This window comes from Mycotypha africana, assembly GCF_025528875.1.
Source record: "Mycotypha africana strain NRRL 2978 chromosome Unknown BDF20scaffold_5, whole genome shotgun sequence".
Classification (NCBI taxonomy): Eukaryota; Fungi; Mucoromycota; class Mucoromycetes; order Mucorales; family Mycotyphaceae; genus Mycotypha; species Mycotypha africana.
Genome location: NW_026515729.1, coordinates 826,263 through 851,336, shown reverse-complemented (window position 1 = coordinate 851,336; position 25,074 = coordinate 826,263). Strand labels below are relative to the sequence as shown.

The window sequence follows — 25,074 nt, the reverse complement described above, 5'->3', positions numbered from 1 at the left end:
TACGTCCATCTGAAGACTAATTCATTCTAAAAGGAAGCAGGGCGGACATTTACTTATGTCACCTACGCGTTTTTGTAACTGGAAAAATCTGTTGGTGAGCACTAGTGTAACTTTATGAGAGTTGTCGAATTCATTATTGGGTATTTAAAAATAAATAAAAGTGCATTATTGTCATTCTAAATGGAATAGTAGCTTTGTCATATCAAACCACAAAAAGTGTTACCGAGATTATAAATGTGTATCAATCTTTGTTTTCTATATAAAAATCCGAAAAGCAGATACATAGTGCGCTCTAGTAAAGCAATATGTTGAAGAAATTACCGGGTAAACAGTAAAGGAAAAGTACTAGTCGGAGTGATGGCAGAAATAGAGCTCATCACGTGCATATAGAACGAAATACAGCTCTGACAAATGAGAAGCCAGTGTCAATGGCTGATCTCTCACACGCAAAGATGTTATCAGGCTATTATTAATTATGATGTGAAATGATTAAAGTCAAACCTTTGCTAACTCAGTGATCAGTAAAGTGCGGTATGGTCATTGCTTTCTTTTTTTGGGATTCTCTTTTTTTACTGCGCTATTTACGTAAATTTCAGTAATTGGTAGGGTCAACCCAATTACACGCATCTATGAGAACTGTGGGTTGTTTGGCATGATGGTTTTCACATCGTATTTTGGTTGTAGTTAAAGCAGTGCTTGCATAGTAAAACCAAGGCATGAACTTTAGTATGTATATCTCACCCGTTTGGATGAATATTAGATTCTACCAAGTGTTTTCTTTTCGATCTGATGGTGCACCATTAACTGTAATCAGGACCCAATAAGGCACGAAGAAAAAAGTGGCGCGCTTTTTTAACACTTTGTTTTTGTCACACGGCAGTACTCATTGACGCAAGACAAGATCTGCTTACTCCCGGGACAGTACCTGTTATTATGCTCAAGATATTACATGATTCCAGATCCCCCCAAAAAAAAAGGGAAAAAAAATAATAGACAACCGTGCAACAGTTAAATCAGACAAAACCAAACCAAGGAGACAATTTTAGCCGAAAAAAAAAAACCACCAAAAAAACCATAACAGAAAAAGGCTTGGGTTCAGAAATAGACTGAACTGTTTAATTACCCTTTATCTCCAGTTATTTCCCCACCTTTTCAGTCAAGTCAAATTTACAAAATTTCTAGAGGAGAATCTAACTCGAAATTGTTTAATAACAAAGGCGGGCAAAACAGGCTCGTGAGACATCCAAGAATAGGCTTTTATCGTCATCGGTTGGAATGCACAGAATTCGCAAAAGAAAAGAAAAGAAAAGAAAAAAAAAAAAAAGAAACTAGCTATTTTGGATGATTTGCATTCAAAAAACAAAAAGTTTTGTTTCCCTTTATGGTTGTGCTTTGTATATAAAGAAAAAGAAAAACCAAAAACTTCCTGATCTGAGGTGACTACAAGAGGCTTTCATTCTATTGTGGAATGTTGCATCCCACCTTAAGGTAATCCAAACGAAGAACTAAAAGAAGGTGACAGGAACCGGATGTTTAATTAAAGCATGCTAGCTATAGTACAGTAAGTTGGCCGGACTATTATATTAACCGGCTTTGTACTGGTAAATGGGTTTATCGTTGTACCGTATTTTTACAATTTTTCAAAGCTGGGAATAGGGTTCACAATTGCTTAAAGGGGAAAATCCTATTTTTTTCATGCATTTACCTACGGATGAATTATATATTTCTCTGCACGGGGTCGCAGGGAAAGTTGGAAGGATAAAAAAGACACTGCTGGTGTTCTTCTTTTTTTTTTTCTCCATTTTTATTCTCATATATCTTTTTCATCCAATTTACGCTACGGCTTAATAATGAAAGAAAAAGTCAACCTATACCATCGCCATGCTAACGCAAGAATCGACACATACCAACGTTCTGCTTTACCGTATTTCACTATGAATATTAACAACCGACATGCTTTAACGAGGGATGATCGCGAAAGTCGTTTGAAAGCAGCTTACAGTGTCAATTGCAGCCAAGCTTGTCTACTGCTACAAGCGATCCAGATGAATGGCAGACGGCGCCTAAGTCCTGCTTGTATAAGTATGTCTCATTTTTTTTTTTCTTCCTTTTCCTCTCTTCCTTCCAATGAAGAAGCGAATCATTGATCTTTAGATATATCATAGTGCAACTGGCCACGTTCGTTGGAAAGGCTTGGGAATCAGACTGCAAACAAGAAAAAATTGATGAACTGGCGGCATTGATGACACATCTGTTGGATACGACTCAATTATGTCCTGAAAAATCCCTGGACGAAGCACTTAAACAATTCTGTCGTAACGATGTACCTGCTCACACTGTGTCACCAAGCATCACTTTACTGATCGCTATCGGTTATATCGAAAGGCTTAAATCAGTAAGTTGAAAGAGACACGATCGATTTTCTGTTTTACCTGCTATCTAGCCCCTATTGACAAATGAAGCCATTTTTTTTTTTATTTTTTTTTGTTTAACTCTCTTTTAGAAATACAATAACATCAAAGGCGCTAATGGTTGTGGCCGGCGATTGATTTTGATAGCTTACATGATGGCAGCCAAGTTTATGCACGTTAATTTGCGATCGGTCATCAATACAGCTCCATCAGCCAAGGAAGACACCTCTTTGACGTCCGACTCCTCCGTCTCAGCACCGGGCTCTTCGTCATCTTCTACACCCCCTTTGACGACTCACCCTCCAACGGCTTTTTCATCGCCTTTATCCATGGAACAACAGCCACAACACAAAAGCAATGATACCCTTCCTCTTCCCAGCTTAATACCACCAGCATCTTTACAAAAACATCAATTACCATCCCCTCCTACTTCACCTAAAAACTATTCTGACACAGACCCTTTGAAATACCATTACTTCCGCCCCAACCCAAGCAAACAACAAGTCCCTGCTCGTCGTTTGTCAACGCCAATGCCTTCTTCTACACATCATCCTTTGACCGACGCTGATCGTCATACGGCAAAGATTCCCGCAGCTCAGAGCGATCTTCCAGCTCAAGCCATGGAGGAGGAGAAAACCACTGAGCGTCAGTATCAAGTCAAGCGTATGGAAATAGAATTCTTGCACTTTTTGAATTATGATCTTACCTTAACCGATACACTCAGGCTGATTCATTGGGCTCAAAAGTTTGATGATGATCTCTTACCACCTATTCGTGCCACATCCACGGCAAAGAACAAGTAACACAGCTGTCAACCCAAGTAAAATCTCTTTCTTCCATCATCATTTTTTTGCCTGCTTTTTTTTTACTTATTTTGGCAAGAACCACTTTTTACCCTTTATCGTTATTTTCATTTTATTTTATTTTTTTGTTATGCTTTCGTAGAAATAATATTACCCGACTCTTTATAAATATACCTATACTTTTACTCTGTAGTCATGTTTGACACATGCATTCCTCTTAAAAAGTCTCGGTTCTACTGTGGTTTTACCCGCTTTTATTTTATTTTATTTTTTTTTTGTTTTCCTTGAATCCAATCACTTTACAAGCCAACGTCCCTGCCTAACCATCCATTGACGAAGCACAATGGAGCTTATGCTTGTTTCTTACAGTGCACGATCATAAATTAGGGACGAAAGGATTGCAAAGGGTTTACGAGTCTTTGCAAAGTTCTCTGATCCATCGGGTCTTGGCAAAATCAAATGGCAGTTTTCTAATTTGTTATTTACGAGCTAAAAGGGAAGAGTTTAATACAGAAAGAAGGGGATAACAGAAAAAGATACGCTTAAAAGGTATGCTATATGAAGTCATGAGAAAGGTATTTTGCTGATATAATAAGCGAACTTTGGGAGTGCATTGAACATATAGTGAGTTCATCACTTTAAGCTGTAGCTTGATTGATAAAATCAATCACGGCGGGACATTCTAGCCTAAATTCACCGTTTCTTAGCTCATTCGAGCGTGTCAACAGGTCTATGTAGAGAGTCTTGAGTACCATAAGATTCTAATTCAAGAAAGGTGGAGCAAAAAAAAAAAAAAAAAAAAATAGCATGCAAGGTGAGTCCTTTATCAAAAAAAAAAAAAAAAAAAAGGAGTGTGAGAGGGAGAGGGTTCACGGTCTTACTCTTTCATCTCTATATCCGTGACGTGCCATTTGATCTGTCCATTTACTGAGTTCAGTGACTTGAGGACCCAGTTGCAGCAGTGTCTTTCCTGTGTCATTCGCGTAATACTCGGCTATGAAGCGAATCATTTGTTTGTGAATCGAAGCGTCCCACCCAACAACACTTAATAAGAAAAAGACAATCGGCTTGAACTGTGTATCCAGGACACATTTCACCAAGTAATTCTTCTCGATCAACAGAGTGATCAATGTGTTGATAAAACTGAGATAGGTCTGTCGGTAGGTGACGCCGGATCGTTCTTCTGTGGCTGCGTCCTCCTCTGTATGGCCATGACCGCCGCCGCCGCCGCCGCCGCCCACATTGTCAGGCCAAGAATCAGCGATCAAGGCAAGATAGTTATTCAGCACGGCGCAATTGGGTTCTTGCACACGGTCTAATAAATATTGGACAAAGACTTTCCGAGCAATGTCACTCTTTTTCAGCATGTCAATCATGGCATGCGCAAGGTCGGCGTCGAAACTTTCTTCTCTGATGATTTTCATGAGGGCGACCCACAGGTGTTCTTTGATCTCTTTGTCGGTCTTGCTCACTTTGGTACCTGGAACAGCTGCTTTGGGGGCCTGTTCTGCCAAGTTGAGTAACTTTGCATTGTACTCGATCATTTTGTCGTAATCCATCATGAGGGCGATATCATGCTCGTCGGTCTCCATCCCCGCGGTGGAGGCCACGCTTATCTTTAACCATTTCACGATGGTAGCTGCTAAAAAGTTGGAGAACAAAGGATCCATCACGACCATAGCATAATCACTAAAGTAAAATGGGTAATCGCACAGGGTGAGATGGTAGGCCTATGAAAGTTTTTTACTAAACGCGCGATGCTTACGCATAGAGTTGAGAGCCGTTTTTGGCATTGTTGAAGCATTCTTTGATGTTGTTAATAATGTCTTCATCCATATTTTGATTGCGTACACAACTGTCGAGCGACCAGATCAAGCGATGACAAGGATCCACATGGGTAATCTATGATCAATAGAATGAACACGTCATATGAACCAGTGTTTGAGTATGTGTTTCTCTCAATGATAGAAGAATAACCCGTTTGTTTTTTGTTTTTTTTTTCTTTTTACTTTGTCTGCGTCCTGATCATGATAATTCATCAGCAAATCCACGCGCAAAGAACACAAGCTCGCATAAGGTGTATTTCGAAATACGATTCTGATCAATCGGACAAACATTTGATACATCTCTGGATCTCCATTGATATTCTTCATGATGTCACGCAGGATACTATGTGAACGTCTAAAAGCACCCAAATACATTTTATATATCCACATTGTTACATGTCTCCTCATTCAGTCCTTCTATTTTTTTACCTTTGATGAATCAAATCATTATAATCTCCTGGCTTTATATTCATGGCTAACTGTTGTAATTCTTCATTATGATGATATTCATTCAATAAAGAAACCATGGCTTGATGAAAAAAGTTTTCGTCTCCTTTCCATATACGCTGCTTAATATTCCATGGACAGTTCTTAAACACGTCGACATCTGCTTTCAATTTGTTCAGTATCTCATCATCAATATGGGGTTCGAATTTCTGCAACAAAGCCATAGGTATAGGTTGCATGTCTTCTATGTGAATATAAGGAAACAATTTATCAAACAAGTGTTGAAAGCTGAAAAGAGAAAAAGGGAAAGGGTGGGTTTAGACTGACGTGAATGGAGAAAAGTCGATTGAATAAGAAATGTCAATGGAACGAAGGTTGAAACTGTCCTTGCCTCTTTCACAAAAAAAAAAAAAAAAACAACCCAAAACAAAACAAAAACTTACTCTTCCATTTGAAATGCGGGACTCTCAATATAGGCAACCACTTTGTCATTCAATGCTTTCAGACAATACTGATGAATTTCAAGTCTACTGCAACCACACGCCTCTAGTAGGGGATAGATGTTTTCTATGCCAGGAAAGTTCAAACCATAATCTGTTTGAATCGATCGAATGGCTTCATAAGGACCGCCTGCCCCTGAAGAGGTCAATAAAGTTCGAATGTCTTCCGCTGCATTTCCAATGAGTATTTTGTTATTTGTCGACATTGTAAGAAAAAAGTGCGTGTTTTATTTCTATAGCAGTGAGGTATTTTTGTGTTTTCAAGTGCAATCAACAAAATGGTGAGAAGGATAAAGCATAAAAAGGCGGAAGGAGAAAAAAGAAAAGCGTTCCAGGCTCAGTCACAAAACGTGAAAAAAAAAAAAGTCAAGTGTTTCTATCATCCCATCTATATCGATGAGGGGAGGTCTATGATCTATCTATCATGGATTGGATGAATGTCAGGGTATCTGGAAGCAACATTCATTTGATCAATTTGAATTCCATGAAGCAACTTGCAATAGTCAGCGTTATTAGGTAGATCAGCTACAAAAAAAAAACAAAAAAAAAAAAGCTTTTGCTTAGCACAGTCGAATAGGCTGCTGCCTGAAACAAGGTAGAGTTGCTTACTGTAGCAGATTGTCTTGTCAGAAACGCCGTAAACGCGTTGTATATACCAAAGAGTCGTACTGTTGATCAATTCAAAATCTTTACCAAGGCTCAGTGTAGGGTCCAAGCTTCCGTCTGCACGGAACAATTTTTCATTCGATAGTACCCCGGGCACTTTGTTGGACTTTCCTAATCATGACAGTAGCAGTATGAGCAGTAGTTATAGAAATGCGGTTTGTGTGCCATCCACGGTTGTTTTACCTGAAATAAATTGGATCCATGCCAGGAACCATTGTCTATCGACGATATGTGTCGTTGCCTGTCTAAATTGACGTTGGTATAGTGCTAGTTCAATCATTCGCCTTGAATGGACCATCGACCCAGAGACTCCTTCTCCAGGCAGCAACAACGAGGTCGGCTGCATGAATGCCTGAAGTAGTCGGGTCATAAAATAGCGTTCACTGGTTAAACCTTCTTTGATAGTCGTACTGAAACCGTGAAAGCCGATCTAGAAAGAATGTCCCTATCAGTCATCCGTTCTATACAAAAAAGAAAAGAAGCTCCGTTGGTTACCGTTTTTAGACATAAAGTACACCAAAAATCCAATGGATGCGATGACGATAATCGTAATAGAACAGGATGTGAATGCCTTTGAGCGACATCGGTGTGTTTGTTGTTGTTGTTGTTGTTGTTGTTGATATCCCATTGTTCTGTTGATAGTAAAACAATAGAGGACGAGTCAGTAAAGCTCTCTTCAAAAACAACGACCCTCAATAGCATTACCAGAATGATAACAGGAAGGGTATAAGCATAGACAAAGTTCATCCTCCAGCCGAGAGGAGGGTGGTGGTAGTGGTGGTGGTTGTTGTTGCAGATACTTGGACATGGTTGTCCAAAGAAACTGTTGCTTTTTTTTCAGGTCTTTTGTTCCGGCTTGCAGACGGCTTACGATTGCATTTAAATGAGGACACATCTTTTGCATTTCGCCTGAACGTACAATATCTTTCCATGTAAAGTGAGGATGACGGTAGCCAATGTGATTGACTCGACAGATATCGAACCAAAAGGACGAGTCTTTCCGATAAAAAAGAGAGTACAGGGTAGGATGACATGACAAGACGGATAATAGATCTTGAAAAGTCAAATAAGCAAAAATCTCTACAAGTAGCTCATAAGGTAAATGTAACAATCCTTGCTGGCGCATATCACTGATAGTTTACGGGTGTTGATGAGCGCAAATCGCAAAAGAAAAGAGTCGACTTTTTATTTCGTCTTTCTTTCTTTCTTTCTTTTCTGCTACCTGTTTCTCCTGATAAGACATGGGCAATGAGGGGCAAGCTGTTCTTTGTGTCGAACCTGTGCGTTCATCAGGAACCTGAGGAAACAAGTACAATCTATGAATGTGAAAACACCTAAAAATGGCAAACTTCATACGCTAGGTTTTGAAACATTTGATCTGAGGTACAATTCGGGGTCTCTCCAGGTCTAAAATAGCAACAACACGCCACGCTGCGTAGATTGGAGGTCAACAAGAAAAAAGAGATGGAAGATGGACCTTATTACTGTCAACCCTTTAAAGATATTGGATGCAGCAAGTTCTCTTTTTACGCATAGGTTTTTATTTTCCCATGTTGTGCGTGGAGATGCGCAATAAGCCGAGAAAAAAAAAACAAAAAAAAAAAAAACGGTTGCTTAGGAAAAAGAATTTTCGATTACCAAGACAAAAATGTTTCAGATGCTTTCTCTTTGTCCCCATTCCCTTTTCTCAAATATTTCTAAGACACAGGTACAAAAACAAAAGAAGAAAAAAAAAAAAACAAAAAAAGGGGAAAACTTTTGATATATTGACAACTTTTTTTTCATTCTACATCAGGAAAAAAAAAAAAAAAAAAAAAAAAGATAAATGAAAAAAAAAAAACCCCCCATCTCTATAAAATATGTCAATTATTCTAACTTTTTTTGTCAGGGAAAAAAAAAAAAGAAAAAAAAGTTTTGCTATCGATTATTGCTCGAATTTTCGCAGATTCTTTTTTGCATTAAAGTTGTCACTTTGGGATACATTGGCCCTTTTTTTTTTAAAGTTTTTTGTTCAAAGAAAAGTGAAACTTTTTTTTAAATGAAAGGCCAGATAGACAGACAGGTTCAGCAAGTACAATAAAACACTTTATTATTTTTGTGACGTTTTTTCTTTGTCTTGGTTGATAGTAGAGAGTAAGAGAGGAAAAGAGAGAGAGAGAGATACAAGATGGTTAGACAGTTATCGTGGTGCATCACTAAAGACCTATAGATGTTTATAGATAAACCGGTTGTATTAGCAGGAAAAGAAGGATTTTGCCCATGATTTTCTGAAACCCGCGAATGGATGATGAGCGTTTGGGCTTTTCTTTCAGATTGTCAATTTCCGACCCAAAAAAAAAAAATAAATCCAAAACCTGTGTCAGTGAATAAGAGAGAAAAGAGAATCGTGTACCTTTTTTTTTTTTTTTTTTTTTTCCTTCTATCTGAATGCGTGAATGATCGAGGTGATAACACTTTCCGTCATAAATAGGTATAAGCTGTATTGGCATCAAATTCTTTTTAAGTCAATTTAGACACATCATCATTGGTTTTACAAAAAGGGTAAAGAATAGGAAAAAAGCCTAGGCTAAAGTCTGTGTATGTGTGTAATGAGATAATGTCATGATTTCCTAATCGTTCGTGTGCCTGAATATGGTGTTATGAATTCCCGCTCGCTCGCTCTCTCTTTCTCTGAGTTTCTTTTTTTTTTTTTTTTTTTTTTTTTTTTTTTTTTTTTTTTTTCTTCGAGCATCCGTTCGTCTCCTCTTTCTCCATTTGATTCATATTACAATCGAGGCCCTTGCTTTGCCCTTTTTCCATTTTTTGGACTCCACCAAAACACTGGGCAGTTTTTTGATTTAAAAAAGAAAAAGAAATTTTTTTGTCGCCCCTTTTTTTTTTTTTTTTTTTTTTTTTGTGTGTCTTTTTTGAGTAGCCCTATTTTTTTATTTTTATTTTTTTTTTGTTTCCTCATTCTATTCTTTTTTTTTCTTCCTCAATCAACACGTAGCGAAACTCACCATGCCTTCTACAGCCGTCACATCACCAGCACCCTCCTCCTCCACGACGCATAGCCCTGCAAATACAAATAGAACAGCTTCTTCCAGTACATCACCCACTGTCACCCGTGCTAGTGCTGCTACGGGCAATACAGCTTCCCATCATCCAAAAAAGACTCGCTCGACAAAGCCAAAGTTATTCCAATGTACAGGCTTTGGTGACTGTCATATGGTCTTTACTCGCTCAGAACATTTAGCAAGACATACTCGGTATGCAAACTGAAATAATAATTATATCATCATATTATATCATAAGTAACTAATTGACGGAAAACCTTAATTTTCTTTTATTTTTTCGTCATCTTTATAGTAAGCATACGGGAGAGGTAGTGTATTTTTTTATTTTGTTTTTCATATCTTTTGCTAGAAAACAAAGAAAAAACTAAATCATCTTTTTTTATGATTAGAAACCTTACTTGTGCATTGTACCTGGCTGTACGAGAAGATTCAGTCGTTTTGATAATATGATGCAACATACACAAACCCATAAAGCTACACGTAGTAAACGTAGTCAAGCAATCAACTATGATGGTGCTTATCACCCTTCTCATCCTACGAGTACAGCTTACACGACGCCAACAGCAACACCCACCACCACGACCACCCCAATAGCACCTTATATGTCATCTCCTTTATCTTCTGCATCTTCTGTAACCACTCGATATGACTTGGAGCCATCTCCTGAATTATACACTCTACCGTCCGATGAAGAAAGTAACAGTAGTTGTGGCAGTCATAAGATGGCTGTTCATCAACTGTGTGCTAGTGACCGTACCCCATCCGATTATTATTCATCACCGCAGCCGCAGCAGCAACAACAGCAGCAGCAGCAGCAGCAGCAACAACAACGACAACGACACCAGCTTCAACCCATCTTACCCGCCGACTATGCTCGTGAAGAACCTCAACAACCACCATTAAAAGAACTTCATTTAACACAAGCTGAATTTGAAGCATTACAAGGTTTTGGAAGATTCAAACATACACCTGTCTTTATTGACTCTTTTAGAGATTTGGCTTCTGTCGTCTACATTGAACCAAATCCTGTCCGTCCTTAGGCTCCTCTGCCCTTTTTTTTTTTTTTGTTTGGAAAAACAAATGGACCTAGTGGGACACTTCCCCCCCCCCACATATCATCCTATATATAGGATGTGTATATACATACATACCTATGTGTATACGCAACGCCACAACTTCATTACCTACGTTCGCAACCCTACCCAACACAACACAACACAACACAACACAACACAACCTATCTTTATAATTATTATTTACTCCAGTATATTTTTTTTTCTTAGTATCTATTATCATACGCTACACTCTAATATTCATTTATTATATATCACTCTTCTCTTTTCTTGTACACATATTTTTTGGTTTTTATCTCGTTTACTTTTTTTCTTTTCTTTTTTTTTTTTTTTTTTTCTTTTTTTTTTGGCAATCATACCTCTTTCCTTCCTACAATCAAAAAAGCAGACATAAAACAACCAGCTACACGTTTGTTCGTAATTTGTTAGTTTTCATAATAAAAGAATTTACAATTTTCAAGATACTGCTCTTTCTCGTGTCGTTCATTCAGGAACCCTTCTTTTTCGTTCATGGCTGGCCCTCAATCCCCCAAGACCGCTAAAATCTGGTTCCTTAAATAATAAATGTGTTTTTCAAACAATTTAAAAAAGAAAAGCTATTCACATGGGAAGAAAAGGAAAGGCCCCACGCCTTTTGCCACCCAAAATGAAGGAAGGAAAAGGCTCCTCTCTTTTTCCCTTGGTTTCTAACTCGTATTTTATAGAGGGTATCCAAAGAGCACTGTCAGTAACAAGGTCATTTCTGCTGCGCAACGCGAAAACGGTCCGTTCTTTTTTTTTTTTTTTTTTTTGACATATCGATAGCGACGATCATGATGCTTCTCAGTTTTAATTCTGCATCTACACAGACTTCCAGCCTAAATTATCCTACAGGAATTTGCTTTTGTAGGAACCCAGAAAACATAATAAACTAGCTATCAAGGTGAGTCTTTGATCTTTTTTTTTTTTTTATTTTACGTTTTATTGACGAAAGAAAAGAGGGGCTTGAATCTTTTCTTCTCTCTCTCTGATAGCAGAAAAAAGCTTAAATCAATCCGTTCTTTGTAAACGGGTGCATTCCTAGAAAAAAAAAAAAAATTTTTTTTTACCTGAAAATTCAGGTACCAGAAAAAAGAAAAAAAAAACTTTAATTTATGCAGATAGAATTGCCTTGTCCAAAAATATTTTATGCAACATTCTTCTCTACATTAAATATCGATGAAAAAATATGATGCTCAATGAGTGATAAGGAGTCATCTGCAGTTACATTTCTTTTTTTGTTCGATTCTTCCCGATGGACATAGAATGTCAATATAACCAAACGATATGCACCTCCACTTTTATGACAAGAAGCGTGCTGATGATACACACACACACACATACACACACCTACCTCGTCTTCCACTTGACATGATTGAAGGACGGAAATAGCGTCATCTATTTGAAACAAGGATTGTCACTCCCTCCTCTATCAAGTTCAAAATAGTAAAGGCTTTTGTTGCACGCAAAAATTTTGTTATGGAAAAAAGGAAAAAAGAGGCAAGAGGTGTTACATAATGATGGTATAGGCTCTGGTTAAAATCTTTTCAAGTGTCCACTGATAAAAAACTCTACTTTGAATGTCCCTATTCATAGTGTGCCATGATGCGGAAGGCTGTCTTGCTCCTTCTACGACAAAAGCAGACAAACCTCAACTTGTTTATGTTCACCAAAAGTGGCAATCAAACGAGACCCCCCCTCCCCATTGTCAGCTTCATTCTCCTCCACCAATGACCAAAGAGAGATACGAGCATTCTAACCTGCATGTCTACAAATGTCAAGTTGTCGTATCTTGTGTATCTGCAAAAAGTCTGTGTCACTGTCGACCCAGCGATGGTTGCTCAGTCCAATGAAAACGCACTGACTTTACACTTGCCTATCTCATTTAAATTGATGAAAGACTGCTCTTTTTTTTTTCTTTTCTTTTTTTTTGGGCCCTACTAAACAGCAGAATAAATGGGTCATAAGCCAATGCAACAAAGGCTGACGTAGGGAGGCTGCCTTTTCATCCATCTTTTGTTCATGTCTTTGATGTTGATGTGGATGTTGATTTGGATCGTCAAGTACAATAGCCATCTTTGTTTTACCCAAAGTGAGCAAAGATAGGCAAATTAACCGAAAAGAGAAAAAAAAAAAAAAAAAAAAAAAAAGAGCAAAGCGTCGGGCGTGCACTCTTTCTTTCCATTTGATTGGCAAATGGGGAGTGCGGTTGGTTACACCATTTACAAAAAGCTGGATCCGTATACAAACCTAGCGTGTTTCGTTACTGTCACCTTTCAAGTCATTGTTTCTCGCACAACCAACAATGCCCACATGTCTCTATTGATTGGCTAATTTTGAAAAAGTTCCAATGAAGGATGGATTGCCATATGCATAGGCTATTGTCGCGTGCGTGTGCGTGCACGCGTAAATGTAACTCTGTGGCACTGGATGATCATGCTTTCTATAAATACCCACAGTTTATCAAAGTGCAAGTCAAAAAAGCTTTTTTTTTTATTTTTCTTTGTTACATCTGCTCTATAAGAAAGGTTTTTCTTTCCTTTTGTTCGGCTTTCTGTTTTCAGACACATGTCCATGGACACAGAACATAAACCAATACAAATGGAGGACTCTGTCCTTCATGATCAGTACGCTTTGGAAATCTTGGAGCGTCGTAAAGTCGCCTTGGAAGAGGTGAGTCATCGATGCATCACCTTTACTACCTCTCTCCCCGTAGACTCAGAACAGCATTCTCTTTCTTTTAGATTGACAATGCTAAATTTGGCTGGTTCCATATTCGTGCATGCATTGTCTCTGGTATCGGCTTCTTCACAGATGCCTACGATATCTTTGCTATCAATTTGGTTTCTACCATGATCGGTTACGTTTATTTTCAAGACAACCACAACAAAACACCCTACAATGTAGATACCGCTATCAAGGTCTCATGTTCTGTCGGTACTGTCGTGGGTCAGTTGCTCTTTGGTTACCTTGCCGATCGCGTCGGTCGTAAGAGAATGTATGGTATTGAATTGATGATTATCATTATTGGTACAGTGGGTCAAACCCTCGCGGGTAACGGTCCTGCTGCCTCTTTCTGGGGTGTCATTACCTTTTGGCGTATCATTGTGGGCATTGGTATCGGTGGTGATTATCCTTTATCTTCTGTCATTACAGCTGAATTCGCCACCACAAAACGCAGAGGCGCCATGATGGCCGCCGTCTTTGCTATGCAAGGGTAAGTCGGGGGTGGGGGGAGAGAAAGGCCTAGCGGTTTTTTTTGCCCTCCCCTCTTTTGTCGTCGTCTTTTCTTCTTCTTTCTCAGAACACGATCGATTCATGCTGTCTTTCTCTTTCTCTTTCTCTCTTTCTCTCTCTCTCTATACATATACATACATTGTGGATGGTTGCTTTGATCATGTTCACAATCAGTATTGGGCAACTTTCGGCGGGTCTCGTAGGTCTTATCGCTACAGCTGCTTTTCAAAATGCCATCAAAGCCGATCAAACCCAACTCGACTATGTCTGGCGTATTGTGATTGGCATCGGTGCTCTTCCTGGTCTTATCGCCTTATACTACCGTCTTACCATTCCAGAAACCCCACGTTTCACCATCGATGTGGAGCAAAAAGTCGAAAAGGGCATCCGTGATGCCAAGGCTTTCCTTGACAAGGGCGCTGCCGCGGGTGACTACCCCGATAACGTCGCTGTGGCTCGTACAGACGCGTCGCCCAAAGCTTCCTGGTCGGATTTCTGCAGCCACTTTGCTACCTGGAAGAACGGCAAAGTCCTTCTGGGCACCGCTTACTCCTGGTTCGCTCTCGACGTGGCCTGGTACGGCTTGGGTCTCAATAACTCCATCATCCTGTCCAACATCGGCTTTGGCGGTGTCTCCGATCCTTACATGGCCGTCTTCCGCGTCTGTGTCGGCAACATCATCATCAACTTGTTGGGCTCGGTCCCTGGCTACTGGATCTCCGTCTTCACCATCGACGCACTCGGTCGCAAAACCATCCAAATCATGGGCTTCTCCATGCTGACCGTCATGTTTATCATTCTCGGCTTTGCCTATCACAAAATTCTCGAGGCCTCTCACGTCGCTTTCATCGTTCTCTACACCATCACTCAGCTCTTTTTCAACTTCGGTCCCAACACCACCACCTTTATCGTTCCCGGCGAATGCTTCCCCACCCGCTATCGATCCACGGCCCATGGTATCTCCGCCGCCTCTGGCAAAGTAGGTTCCATCATTGCCCAAGTAGGCTTTGGCTTATTGAAGGACATTGGCGGTAGCAATGCCTGGATCGACCATTTGCTAGAAATCTTTGCTTTATTCATGTTGACCGGTCTTGCTTCTTCTTTCTTGATCCCCGAAACAAAAGGAAAGAGTCTTGAAGAGTTGACCGGCGAGGTGTCTCCTTTAGATAAAGAACCTGAAACACGGAACACAAACAAAGTCGTTTATTAATGTCATCCCCCTCCCCCTCCCCCGCCATTCAATTGAACTTGTTCTCTTTTGTATCCTTCTATCTCATACCTCCATCCACTTTATTATTATAACCACCCCCCCCCAGCACTCGTCTCCTATGAAATGTATCTCCCTTTCTTTTTTACTGAAAGGACATGCAAACAAAAAAGAAACTGACCAAAGAAAAAACCCTCAAAAACGAAACAACAACGACTTGGTCAGCATGGATCGACTTGCCTTTTTTTCTTTTTTTTTCTTTTTTTATTGATAGAGAAAGATAAGAGATACCTGAACAGACGTTAGATACTAAAAGTAAAAAGTGATAGATAGAAAAATAGGATATTAAACTGTAATGGTGGGGCGGTTGTCGGCGTCAATGAAAGAGTTGAAAAAAAAGAGGATCAAGTAGTGGGGAGGGGTACGCACCTATGGCTATTGTCTACAACGATGCTGATAAACAAGTTACATGTCTTGTTTCTTTCCTGAAAGTCCTTTCCGAGCAGCACGTCTCGCTTGAACACCTTCTCTTAACCTATCCAAAGTAGCCACTGTATCTTCCCAGTGAATGCAGGCATCAGTGATTGATTTACCATATTCAAGACGATGGGGGCCTTCGCTCGGGATGTCTTGTCGGCCTATACCCAGAATGAAAAAAAAAAAAAAACCCAAACCGTCAGACACTCGGCTAAGACCCTTTAAAAGTAAAAAAAGTTATATTACCTTCTACAAGATTCGATTCAATCATCACACCCATGATATAGTCCCCGGTAACAGTAGGATCAGCTAATTGTTCAGCCTGAAGAAAAAAAAAGAAAAAAAAAGCATACGCATACATAGGCAGATGAGTTAAATGGAATCAACAATGGAATCATGTTTTCAGCAGGAGACTGGTCCAAAACGACTAAAATAGGGTGGCTCACTTACAATGGACTGGGCTACCACAGGTTGCCTCTTATGATCCTTGTTAGAGTTACCATGACTGCAATCAATCATAATGGACGTGTTCAGCTTGGCTTTTTGTAGTTCCTGAGCTGTTCTCTTGACTGATTCACGATCAAAGTTTGTGCCGCATTTACCCCCGCGAAGGATAACGTGGCAAGAATCGTTGCCTTTCGTTTGGGTAATAGCAGATAATCCTTGCTTGGTAACAGATAGATAATGGTGTCCTTTGCTCGCTGCTTTGATAGCGTCATACGCAACAGTATTCGTACCATCCGTACCTTTAAGGGCACAATAGAAAAGGTCAGTTTTCAGGGACCAATGTTGTCATGAAAGGATTTTTTTTTCTTTTTACCGTTTTTAAAACCGATAGGGCAGGATAAACCAGAAGCAAGTTCACGATGCAGCTGTGATTCTGTTGTTCTCGCACCAATAGCACCTATGAAATAGAATACATTTCATTATTTGTTTTGTCCATCGTCGCGGGCAGCTATCTCCTGAAGAGAGTGAAGAAGAAAGAAACGTTACCCCACGAGACAAGATCTCCAGTGTATTGTGGAGAAATCTGGCAAAAAAAAAAAAAAAACAAAAAAACTGTGAGTGTGGGTGCACTCAGCAAAGATGCACTTGATCTTTTCAGAGACTTACTGTATCTAAAAACTCACACCCAGCAGGTATGCCCATTTCATTCTATTGCAAAGCGTCTTGAGTATGTAAAAGTAACTTTAAATGTCTACACTCTCTTTTTAGTCTACTTACTATCTCCAGCAAAAGTTGTCTTGCAATACGCAAACCTTTGTTAATCTCATAGCTGTCAAGTCATTCGGTGTAAGTACAAAGTAAAAAAAAAAGTGCTTGGTCAGACGAGTAACCATGTTGTCCTGTGTACTTTACCTGCCATTTAAATAGGGATCATTAATCAATCCTTTCCATCCAACAGTAGTCCTTGGCTTTTCAAAGTAAACACGCATAATCAGTAAGAGGTCTTCTTTTGCCGTTTCATTGTATTTGATAAGCAGTCGAGCTACAAAAACAAAAGGTAATTTATGAATAGGCATCCTATTTTTAACATGACAAAAAAAAAAAAATTTTAGCAAACCAACTAACCATAGTCTTTGGCTGCCTGTACATCATGGATGGAGCATGGGCCTACAATCACCATCAAACGATCGTCGGCCCCTCTAATAACATTCTCAGCTGCCTTACGTCCCTCAATGATTGTTTGCGCTGCTCTCAAAGTCAGTGGGAGCTCTTCGATCAGGATTTGTGGTGGGATAAGAGGTTTAATATTCTCAATGCGCTTGTCTTCAATGGTTCGGATAGCTATATGACAATGGCATGGCATAAAATAGGCAGAATAGGAAACAAGTTAGTTGAGAACCCACCCATCAGTGACAGAAAAACAAGTGCATGTAATATTGAAAAGAATAGTAACCATTGGGGTTATCTGTTCCGCCTATACCTTCAGTAAGTGCGTTGCAAGAGTAAGGCATGATGTCAAATTTACTATGGTTGCTTTGGTTGCTTTGGTTGCTTTTTCTTTCGTCTTTTTCTTGAATAGTAAAGAGAAATAAACAATAAAAAGAAAAAATCAAAAATTGTCCTTGTTGATAACCGCCTTTATATACATATCCTACGTTAACAAACTGAAATCATTGAATGACTCTCTACTCAATTTTATAATGCATATGGTTGTGTGTATGTGTCAGATTTCATTCTAAAAAAGTAATTGTAGAATCTACAATAAGGTGTGTATGAACGAAATCGACACTGTAACCAGTTATGGTTACTATTTCGATCAAAACGCAAGCCCTTATTTTTTTTATTTTTGAAACTACTACAGATGGAGAGGCCCGTTTTTTTTTACAATACATAAATTGTCTCCCCATGCCAGTTCTATTGGCTCCCAAGAATAGTTTCATAAATAGAAATCACCAATATCTTATACCTGAAGACCGTGGCGCAGTGCATGTAGGCCTACATGCCTACATCCATGAAACATACAAGCTACAATTGTATGATCCATGAGCTTATCTGTCTGGTTAGCTGCGAAATAGTCGTAATACTACTTTCTTCCTTTCTATTTGGTAATTTCTGCTAGTTTTCAAAGGTAACATGACTTTGGCCCTTTCATAGACTTTGTATTTTTTTTGGTTTTGTTTTTTGTTATAGCTCGACATTGCAGATAGGCTCAATAGGATGAATATTTATAACCAAATATGGCTGACTTTATAACAGTAAACATTGACTTATATGCTATGTGCTGATCATATAGCTTAGGCATCCGTAAATTGTAAGCCTATTCGAATCAGAGTTAAAATTAGAAAACAATACACTACTGTGCTTGACGTCAGCGATAATTAGACGATACGAATTCATTCCTATTTGAAACACACATGATGATTGTATTTTATTTGACACTTCAGCAACTGCTTGTAATAAGAGTTACTTTTCTACTTTGCACTGTTTATAGCTACGTATATACATGAAGTAGTCCCACCCAAGGACAATGGACATTTACGGAATGTTCAAGCATGTTTGCTAATAGGAGAGACAGGGAGAAGAATCTAATTTCAATTTTGACGTTGAAAGGGTCTGTACAGCAATGTCCAAATCATCATGTTAAAAAACACCTTTCTTTTCTTATCTCTGAGCATAATTACGCAGTAGTCTTCTTCTTTTTCTTCCTTAACACCAGGCATCGATCCCATCCTTGACTATCTTTACAAATTTGGTATGGTTCCCAATCAAACCAAGTGGCAAGTACGCCTTTCATCATATCTTTCCCGCATTCTAGCACAACAAATCCGCTCTCTTTGACAAGCTCAGGCGCTACTGCATGCAAAACTTGATACCATTCATATCCCTTATTCTTTGCAAAAAGTGCAACTGCTGGCTCTTGCTCAAGAACTATCATCTGATCTTTCTTCTTACTTACTTTATCATAATCCAAATAAGGAGGGTTGCATACTAGCAAGTCATATGCGTTGCTATCAGACGTACCATCACCATGGCTGTGAAGAGATGTCATGTCCTGCACCCGCCATTCAACTCTACCACAGTTACTATTCGAATCTTTTGTATCGTCCTTTTCAACCAAGTCGCCTAATAGTCTCGCACTGTTCTCTTTAGCTACCGCAATAGCAGCTTCTGAAATATCGATGCCGACACCTGTAGCAAGGGGTAATTCTTTCAATATCGAGATTAAAATGTTACCGCAACCGGTACCGACGTCAATAATTTTGAAGGCTCCTTCTTTTCTTGTGGATGACGACAACTGTGTTGAAGGAGACGGATGCTCAGTGTCATGATGATTTCCAGTAGATGCTGTCATATTCGTGCGTAATGCATCGACCGCAGCCCGAACAAGTGTTTCTGAACTAGCGCGAGGAATTAAGCAATCTTTGGTTACTTTAAAAGTATGTCCACAGAATTCTTTTTGCCCGAGAAGATAAGCGAGGAGCTCGCCATCCTTTCGTCTCTCCAGATCGACGATTCCCGATTTCATTATCTCTTCTTCTTCTCGCTCTATTCTAGTCTTAAAGAACTTTGCTTCGCGATCACACATGATCCTGAACTTTGCAGGCTCCTCTTCGTGCAAGCTGATCATCTTCTTCGACGTAGGATGCGAGAACGATAGGGCTATAAGCGAAGCACATAATCCTTTGTCGCTTAATCTCAAAGGCTTTGTAAACTTTGAATTGCCAATAATGGGATGCTTCGAGTGAAAGTAAAACAGTTTCCTCAATGTGATGCTGGACAAAGGTGTGCATAAGTCTAGATCCAATCTTGATATGTACTGTGCGTTGTTAGAGGGCGTATGTGACACAACAGTAACCTGCTTCAAAACGTCTTTCAAATCGATCGGTTCAGCATCTGTTTCTTTTTTGTTTGCATCAGTGTCAAAAAGCACAGACATATCTGCGTTCGCTACAAATCCATGACATAACACTCGCATTATTACTTGAATCTTATTATTTCTATATTCTTCCATCAGTAGATCCCTTATTTCTTCTGTTTTAGAGACTAAGATCTAATAAAGATATACATCCATTTTCGTTTTTGATATTAGATGAAGGGTATGTACGGATAAGATCCCATGTTATACACACATAGATATATCAATCGTTTTACCAGACCGGACGCCGCTTTTTGAATTTCATTGATACACCAGATTTCTTTTCGCTGGCCATTGCTGTCTTTTATACCTGTGTTATATCGAATGGCCTTTGCAAAAGTACTGAAAGTCTATTGAAGAAACAAGTTTGAGTATGCCCATCACTATCATAGTTTTTTTCGAATACAAAAAAGAAAAAAAAAATGCAGAAAGAGTTAAGTTAAAGGACCTGTCCACTTGGTTTCCATACAACTGCCAGATTTTCATCCTCATAGCATATTTGAACTGGTATTGATCTGAGTTTTCCTTCTTCTTCATAAGTACAATCATATTTAAACACTATATTATCGTTTGTTTTCAACAGCCTTGTTTCCTCTACCGGAACCTCATTGACTGTAACTTCAAGCCGCTCAAAAGCGCGATGCAGCTGCTCTTTCGATTTAACAATGTGTTTACACTTTTGAGCCAAAAATTTTTTGATCCTTTTCCCGTTGTCAGATTCAGGTACGACGATCTCGAAAACTCTGATGGCTGCTGTGCTGCTCATTACGATCGTTCATATAAAAGAAACGATCTTCACTTTTAACTTCTGACTGAGTTCGTTCGGTCTTTTTTTTTTTTTTTTTTTTTTTATTCAGTCCTTCCGGATCAATAAATTCATGTTCGAAACTGTTACGTAAAAAGAATAATAAATAGGACAAAGTGTGTATAATACATAAAGAAAACAGTTATATATCTATATATAGTTTAGCTTACAATAATAAGGGAATAGTGGTTAATCGTTGTGTTCGGTTCAGTCTCCAAGAAGAGGCTCCCTTTGACTTTCATTTTCGTTGTCATCTTCATCAGAAGCAAGCGTATCTGCCTTCTTTCTTTTGATCTTCATACAGCAGATGAAATTCCAAGTGTCAATCAAAGCCTGTTTGATATCTTTGAGAAGGCTTGCTCTACCACTAATAATTTTTTCTGGACGTAGTCTGTGCTTACTGTCAATGACTACTCGAATACATGACTACAAAGTACAGTTTGCTCTCAAAGTTAGTAAATTTCAACTGTTGACTGTTCTGCCCCAAACATATTTTACTTACAACAACACAACTTAATACACCTAAAGCTGTACTTGCTGATATCAGAAACATAATAATTTGCTGATATTTCACGGCATTACTAACGGGTGCACCACCAAGAATTTGACCTGTCATCATACCGGGGATTGCAATTAAGCCGATAACTGACATTTGATTGATGGTTGGGAGCATAGACATACGAACCGCCTCAATGGCAATAGACTGACCCGCTTCCCAGCGGCTTGCACCAAATGCTAAATATGTCTCTATTTGTTCTTTTCGGTTGCTAACGCTTGATAAGCAACTACTTAGTGCGACGGCCATGCCACTCATGGCATTGCCTAAAAGCATACCCATGGTAGGTATGAAGATTTCAGGTATCCAGAAGGGCACTTGCTTCATAGCATATCGTGTACCTATAATACCAATGACAGTTGTTGCAACTCCAGATGATATTAGCACTGATATGAACTTGAAAAAAATAAGGTTTGAGTAGGCACAGACTCTATTGCAATTTTTTCCATGTTGTACTGTATGCTTTACCATGCCTTTATATGTTTGTTTTGACTTGTTGTAAACTGTTTCATAAGCTCCTAGAATAATTAAAACAACTGTAGACAACAAATTTGTGAGCCGTTTGTCACGAATCAGAGACACAATTTAATGAAAACGTACAAGTCATCAAAAGAACAAGGGCTGGGTGCCGAGTATTGAAGACATCTTCTAAAATGAAACCCTTTTTTTAACAGTCAGTTGAGTAGCTTTGTACTTGTCATCCATATGCTATTCAAAGCTGCTATTACCATAAGGGTCAGTTGTACTAGACAACGAATGGCTGCAATCACAAGTGTTTTCTCCAACTGCAATCCCAACGCAAATGAAATCAAACCTGCATGGAGCAAGATTTCAATAATTAACAATCACAAAAAATGCTTAAGAGTTTTAAAAAACCAAACCTCACTTTACAGTTGACTAATATGAAGGACGAAGCAACAGCCACATTAACCCAGCTTAACGTGGGCGCTGGATGCTGCTTTGGAGCGTCTCCAGAAAAAGTGGTAAGATTACCCAACGCATCAGATAATTCCACTATATCCATTTAAATCAACGTTTAGAAACGAAAGGGAGAGATAACAAATTAGAATCATTTTTATTTCATTTTTGTTCTTTTTTTCGTATTGTTTCATTTGGAAACTAAGACTATTTGATCTCAGACAACAAACAACTGCTTTTTGCCCATAAGATATTGTATGCAACGGTCTATATTCGTATTGAACAGAGTACTTTTATATGGCAAACAATATAGGAACCGCTAATAAAATGCAACTGCATAATTGACTTTCATTAATTCACTTTGAAAAAGTATGGCTATCGGGGCTTCGAGAAAAGCTTCTACTTACTTATGCCGACCTCAGTTTCCAGCGTTGTCTCCTCTCTTCTTCTTTTTTTTAGATCTAGATTGAAATGTCAGATCTCGAATTCGAAAATTACTTGACTTGGGTCAAAAATAATGGAGGATCTTTCAAAAATCTTAAGTTTGAACATGGTAGCCCTCTCTCTGTGACAACACATTCCTTTATTTAGATACATTAGCGCTTACAGACCAGAGCATGTTATAGGATCTGCGTATGCTACCAGTATTATAAAGCCTAATGAAAATTTTGCCTCTGTTCCTTTCAAGCTATGTATTACAGAAGATGTGGCACGGCAAGCCTTGCCAAACCTGGACAACTTCTCTAGTCGTTACGTTTTAACTCTGTTTCTTCTACTTCAAAAGCGACTTGGCGAAAAGTCATTCTATTGGCCATATATCAACATTTTACCAAAGAGTATCCAAACGCCTTTCTTTTTCGATGACATGGAATTAGCTTTTTTAAAGAATACAAACCTTGAGGCTGCCGTCAGGGAAAGAAGAAAGATGATCCAACAGAATTATTCTATGATCTTGGAAAATTTGCCTGCTAATGTTAAGAAAGAAGATGTGAAGTGGTAATTTTTATTGACCTGATGGATTACTGGATAAGTATCCTCACCTTATTAACATTAATTTATAGGGAAGAATTTCTTTATTGCTATTGTGTATATTCTTCAAGATCATTTCCTTACAAGTTGATTGATCCTTCTGCTAATGATTCTGAAGCGTTATTCCCACTAGTAGACGCTCTGAATCACAAACCACGGACCAAAATCACATGGTCTAGAGATGGTAATAATGAGAATGGATCTCTATCCTTTATTGCTGGTCAAGAATTCAAGCAAGGCGAGGAAGTTTTCAATAACTATGGGCCAAAAGTAAGTGGCAATAATTTTAATTTATGTTGTAACGATAATTAAAAATCATATCGCTTATTGATATTCAGTCTAACGAAGAATGTAAGTTATCAACTTGAGGAAAAAAAGGACATCAACCAAGCATCTTGTTAATGACTAAAATGGCTACACCATTCAAAATAGTACTACTGGGTTACGGATTCTGCTTTGAGGTTTGTGTCCACAGTTTTCTGCAGTATCAATATCAGCCAGTATTCACATTTATCAAAGTATAACGAATATGATCATGTAGCTTTGAAACCGAACTTTTCACAAGACCCCAACTTCGAAGTGAAGCGGCAAATTCTTCAACAAAACAATATTTCGTCTGGAAATGTCGACCCTTTAACATTCTACATCCATTGGAATAACATTCCTGCCGCATACTTCAAACTAATGCGCGTCTTAGTGATGAATTCTGTCGAAATGGAGCACTACAAGCAGTGTACAAATCCAAGGTTTATAGAGTTCATCGGTTACCGAAATGAGCTTTGCATGCTCTCTATGACACTCCAGGTACTTGAAACCAAGTTACGGGCGATCCAGTCTGTTGATCTGAAGAAAGACAATTTGCGTGATAGCCAAAAATTTGCGCTGATGTACAGAAAAGGTGATAAAAGAAGCTGTAATCACTTGTATGCTACTGTTACTTACCAATGCGGTTTATACAGGTCAAGAGGATATTTTAAGTACATCAATTACAATGGTTGAGGGACTGAAAACGAGTCTGGTACAAAAAATGTGTCAAGACTTAAGGGAAGGAAGGACTGCTCCCAAAGCTCCTTTCTTAAGCATTCTTAATCATGATTTTCAACAATCAGACATCGAAATAGATAACAGCAGCAACGCTCTAGTTACACTAAATGAAGTAATTATTACATCAAAGAAGTTGCTGAGAAGAGATCCAAAATTTGCCAAGATTATATTGGAAAACTTCGAAGATATGGATGAAGAAGCGGAAACAATCATGATATTAGCCTTGATCAGGGAAAGCAACAACTCAGACAGTGAATGGAAGCAGTTCTTCGAGAAGGCATCCCAAAGGTAAAGTAAACTCCTCAAAATAGTTATTTAACTCCACCTCCTTATCAATACTGTTCGTCTGCAAAATTTATGTAGTGAAATTATAGTGGATGAAGACCAAGTTGAAGAATTAAGGGAAATGTATGAATCAATTATACCTGCTTTCTGTGAAGCTTATCCAAATGTATTCAAGAATGAATTGTATACTTTTGAGTCTTTTATTTGGGCAGATAATATTCTGAATGCTTATTCAATCAATAATCCTTCCTTGGCCATTGTACCACTTTAAAAAACGTGGTCGCTTCCTTGAAACGCCGACAATTAAACATTGCTTTTCTTCAATGCAGAGGAAACTTTTGTCTTTTTTGCTA

At 38.7% G+C, this 25,074-nt stretch overlaps 12 protein-coding genes across 12 annotated transcripts; 5 read left to right on the top strand and 7 right to left on the bottom strand.

The window, feature by feature from the left end:
• Positions 1 to 1,934: 1,934 nt before the first annotated feature.
• BDF20DRAFT_818926 (uncharacterized protein) lies at positions 1,935 to 3,214 on the top strand (the record flags this gene model as incomplete). Its single annotated transcript, XM_053077416.1, has 5 exons — positions 1,935 to 2,082; positions 2,166 to 2,395; positions 2,504 to 2,659; positions 2,753 to 2,981; positions 3,069 to 3,214. 5 exons carry the CDS (start codon positions 1,935 to 1,937, stop codon positions 3,212 to 3,214), a joined length of 909 nt encoding a protein of 302 aa, XP_052936266.1.
• Positions 3,215 to 3,852: 638 nt separating this feature from the next.
• BDF20DRAFT_912924 (cofactor of BRCA1-domain-containing protein) lies at positions 3,853 to 6,193 on the bottom strand (the record flags this gene model as incomplete). Its single annotated transcript, XM_053084005.1, has 6 exons — positions 3,853 to 3,975; positions 4,096 to 4,903; positions 4,980 to 5,116; positions 5,224 to 5,395; positions 5,470 to 5,731; positions 5,953 to 6,193. The coding sequence occupies 6 exons, from the start codon at positions 6,191 to 6,193 to the stop codon at positions 3,853 to 3,855; spliced, it is 1,743 nt and encodes a 580-aa protein (XP_052936265.1).
• On the bottom strand, positions 6,191 to 7,970 carry BDF20DRAFT_496775 (uncharacterized protein). Its single transcript, XM_053075601.1, has 5 exons — positions 7,359 to 7,970; positions 7,149 to 7,285; positions 6,837 to 7,083; positions 6,597 to 6,764; positions 6,191 to 6,512 (listed from the first exon to the last, which is right to left on the bottom strand). Exons 1-5 carry the CDS (start codon positions 7,777 to 7,779, stop codon positions 6,403 to 6,405), a joined length of 1,083 nt encoding a protein of 360 aa, XP_052936264.1. The 5' UTR covers positions 7,780 to 7,970; the 3' UTR covers positions 6,191 to 6,402.
• A 1,683-nt stretch (positions 7,971 to 9,653) lies between these two features.
• On the top strand, positions 9,654 to 10,749 carry BDF20DRAFT_820337 (uncharacterized protein; the record flags this gene model as incomplete). The annotated part of the gene is made up of 5 exons (XM_053077535.1): positions 9,654 to 9,901; positions 10,002 to 10,017; positions 10,099 to 10,222; positions 10,403 to 10,456; positions 10,592 to 10,749. The coding sequence occupies 5 exons, from the start codon at positions 9,654 to 9,656 to the stop codon at positions 10,747 to 10,749; spliced, it is 600 nt and encodes a 199-aa protein (XP_052936263.1).
• A 1,899-nt stretch (positions 10,750 to 12,648) lies between these two features.
• Positions 12,649 to 12,950, bottom strand: BDF20DRAFT_868862 (uncharacterized protein). The gene has a single exon (XM_053080964.1). It carries the CDS (start codon positions 12,874 to 12,876, stop codon positions 12,682 to 12,684), a length of 195 nt encoding a protein of 64 aa, XP_052936262.1. The 5' UTR covers positions 12,877 to 12,950; the 3' UTR covers positions 12,649 to 12,681.
• Positions 12,951 to 13,293: 343 nt separating this feature from the next.
• On the top strand, positions 13,294 to 15,571 carry BDF20DRAFT_868859 (phosphate:H+ symporter). The gene is made up of 3 exons (XM_053080963.1): positions 13,294 to 13,473; positions 13,545 to 14,017; positions 14,212 to 15,571. Exons 1-3 carry the CDS (start codon positions 13,369 to 13,371, stop codon positions 15,245 to 15,247), a joined length of 1,614 nt encoding a protein of 537 aa, XP_052936261.1. The 5' UTR covers positions 13,294 to 13,368; the 3' UTR covers positions 15,248 to 15,571.
• Positions 15,493 to 17,317, bottom strand: BDF20DRAFT_868853 (uncharacterized protein). The gene is made up of 9 exons (XM_053080962.1): positions 17,294 to 17,317; positions 17,081 to 17,210; positions 16,946 to 16,997; positions 16,835 to 16,876; positions 16,715 to 16,751; positions 16,542 to 16,625; positions 16,172 to 16,467; positions 15,968 to 16,043; positions 15,493 to 15,882 (listed from the first exon to the last, which is right to left on the bottom strand). The coding sequence occupies exons 2-9, from the start codon at positions 17,155 to 17,157 to the stop codon at positions 15,710 to 15,712; spliced, it is 837 nt and encodes a 278-aa protein (XP_052936260.1). The 5' UTR covers positions 17,158 to 17,210; positions 17,294 to 17,317; the 3' UTR covers positions 15,493 to 15,709.
• BDF20DRAFT_494850 (uncharacterized protein) lies at positions 17,129 to 17,849 on the bottom strand. The gene is made up of 3 exons (XM_053075598.1): positions 17,824 to 17,849; positions 17,649 to 17,738; positions 17,129 to 17,509 (listed from the first exon to the last, which is right to left on the bottom strand). Exons 2-3 carry the CDS (start codon positions 17,677 to 17,679, stop codon positions 17,289 to 17,291), a joined length of 252 nt encoding a protein of 83 aa, XP_052936259.1. The 5' UTR covers positions 17,680 to 17,738; positions 17,824 to 17,849; the 3' UTR covers positions 17,129 to 17,288.
• A 996-nt stretch (positions 17,850 to 18,845) lies between these two features.
• On the bottom strand, positions 18,846 to 20,398 carry BDF20DRAFT_819119 (S-adenosyl-L-methionine-dependent methyltransferase; the record flags this gene model as incomplete). The annotated part of the gene is made up of 3 exons (XM_053077432.1): positions 18,846 to 19,463; positions 19,542 to 20,219; positions 20,321 to 20,398. Coding segments are annotated over 3 exons (1,374 nt in total), but the record flags the coding sequence as incomplete, so codon positions are not given.
• Positions 20,399 to 20,735: 337 nt separating this feature from the next.
• Positions 20,736 to 22,492, bottom strand: BDF20DRAFT_868844 (uncharacterized protein). The gene is made up of 7 exons (XM_053080961.1): positions 22,337 to 22,492; positions 22,174 to 22,259; positions 22,046 to 22,106; positions 21,914 to 21,981; positions 21,392 to 21,841; positions 20,942 to 21,315; positions 20,736 to 20,807 (listed from the first exon to the last, which is right to left on the bottom strand). The coding sequence occupies exons 1-6, from the start codon at positions 22,467 to 22,469 to the stop codon at positions 21,097 to 21,099; spliced, it is 1,017 nt and encodes a 338-aa protein (XP_052936257.1). The 5' UTR covers positions 22,470 to 22,492; the 3' UTR covers positions 20,736 to 20,807; positions 20,942 to 21,096.
• A 1-nt stretch (position 22,493) lies between these two features.
• On the top strand, positions 22,494 to 24,724 carry BDF20DRAFT_868834 (uncharacterized protein). Its single transcript, XM_053080960.1, has 6 exons — positions 22,494 to 22,916; positions 22,990 to 23,359; positions 23,425 to 23,662; positions 23,731 to 23,743; positions 23,825 to 23,853; positions 23,912 to 24,724. The coding sequence occupies exons 1-6, from the start codon at positions 22,835 to 22,837 to the stop codon at positions 24,389 to 24,391; spliced, it is 1,212 nt and encodes a 403-aa protein (XP_052936256.1). The 5' UTR covers positions 22,494 to 22,834; the 3' UTR covers positions 24,392 to 24,724.
• On the top strand, positions 24,126 to 25,073 carry BDF20DRAFT_496195 (uncharacterized protein). The gene is made up of 4 exons (XM_053075600.1): positions 24,126 to 24,279; positions 24,352 to 24,724; positions 24,800 to 24,844; positions 24,918 to 25,073. The coding sequence occupies exons 2-4, from the start codon at positions 24,384 to 24,386 to the stop codon at positions 24,943 to 24,945; spliced, it is 414 nt and encodes a 137-aa protein (XP_052936255.1). The 5' UTR covers positions 24,126 to 24,279; positions 24,352 to 24,383; the 3' UTR covers positions 24,946 to 25,073.
• The last annotated feature ends 1 nt before the right edge of the window (position 25,074 follows it).

Coding starts and splice junctions, on each gene's coding strand:
- BDF20DRAFT_496775 (XM_053075601.1), bottom strand. CDS start 7,779: ATGCGCCAGCAAGGATTGTTACATTTACCTTATGAGCTACTTGTAGAG. Junction 6,765..6,836: donor ATGGATCCAATTTATTTCAG/GTAAAACAACCG, acceptor TGTCATGATTAG/GAAAGTCCAACAAAGTGCCC. Junction 6,513..6,596: donor TGACAAGACAATCTGCTACA/GTAAGCAACTCT, acceptor TTTTTTTTGTAG/CTGATCTACCTAATAACGCT.
- BDF20DRAFT_868853 (XM_053080962.1), bottom strand. CDS start 17,157: ATGCGTGTTTACTTTGAAAAGCCAAGGACTACTGTTGGATGGAAAGGA. Junction 16,626..16,714: donor TGGAGATCTTGTCTCGTGGG/GTAACGTTTCTT, acceptor TCTATTTCATAG/GTGCTATTGGTGCGAGAACA. Junction 16,468..16,541: donor CCCTATCGGTTTTAAAAACG/GTAAAAAGAAAA, acceptor GTGCCCTTAAAG/GTACGGATGGTACGAATACT.
- BDF20DRAFT_868862 (XM_053080964.1), bottom strand. CDS start 12,876: ATGGCTATTGTACTTGACGATCCAAATCAACATCCACATCAACATCAA.
- BDF20DRAFT_868859 (XM_053080963.1), top strand. CDS start 13,369: ATGTCCATGGACACAGAACATAAACCAATACAAATGGAGGACTCTGTC. Junction 13,474..13,544: donor GTAAAGTCGCCTTGGAAGAG/GTGAGTCATCGA, acceptor TCTTTCTTTTAG/ATTGACAATGCTAAATTTGG. Junction 14,018..14,211: donor GCCGTCTTTGCTATGCAAGG/GTAAGTCGGGGG, acceptor GTTCACAATCAG/TATTGGGCAACTTTCGGCGG.
- BDF20DRAFT_496195 (XM_053075600.1), top strand. CDS start 24,384: ATGGTTGAGGGACTGAAAACGAGTCTGGTACAAAAAATGTGTCAAGAC. Junction 24,725..24,799: donor TTCGAGAAGGCATCCCAAAG/GTAAAGTAAACT, acceptor AAATTTATGTAG/TGAAATTATAGTGGATGAAG. Junction 24,845..24,917: donor GTTGAAGAATTAAGGGAAAT/GTATGAATCAAT, acceptor TATACTTTTGAG/TCTTTTATTTGGGCAGATAA.
- BDF20DRAFT_494850 (XM_053075598.1), bottom strand. CDS start 17,679: ATGCCTTACTCTTGCAACGCACTTACTGAAG. Junction 17,510..17,648: donor TTGCAACGCACTTACTGAAG/GTATAGGCGGAA, acceptor ATTGTCATATAG/CTATCCGAACCATTGAAGAC.
- BDF20DRAFT_868844 (XM_053080961.1), bottom strand. CDS start 22,469: ATGGATATAGTGGAATTATCTGATGCGTTGGGTAATCTTACCACTTTT. Junction 22,260..22,336: donor GTCCTTCATATTAGTCAACT/GTAAAGTGAGGT, acceptor TGCTCCATGCAG/GTTTGATTTCATTTGCGTTG. Junction 22,107..22,173: donor TAGTACAACTGACCCTTATG/GTAATAGCAGCT, acceptor TGTTAAAAAAAG/GGTTTCATTTTAGAAGATGT.
- BDF20DRAFT_868834 (XM_053080960.1), top strand. CDS start 22,835: ATGTCAGATCTCGAATTCGAAAATTACTTGACTTGGGTCAAAAATAAT. Junction 22,917..22,989: donor AAATCTTAAGTTTGAACATG/GTAGCCCTCTCT, acceptor AGCATGTTATAG/GATCTGCGTATGCTACCAGT. Junction 23,854..23,911: donor GTTACGGATTCTGCTTTGAG/GTTTGTGTCCAC, acceptor CATTTATCAAAG/TATAACGAATATGATCATGT.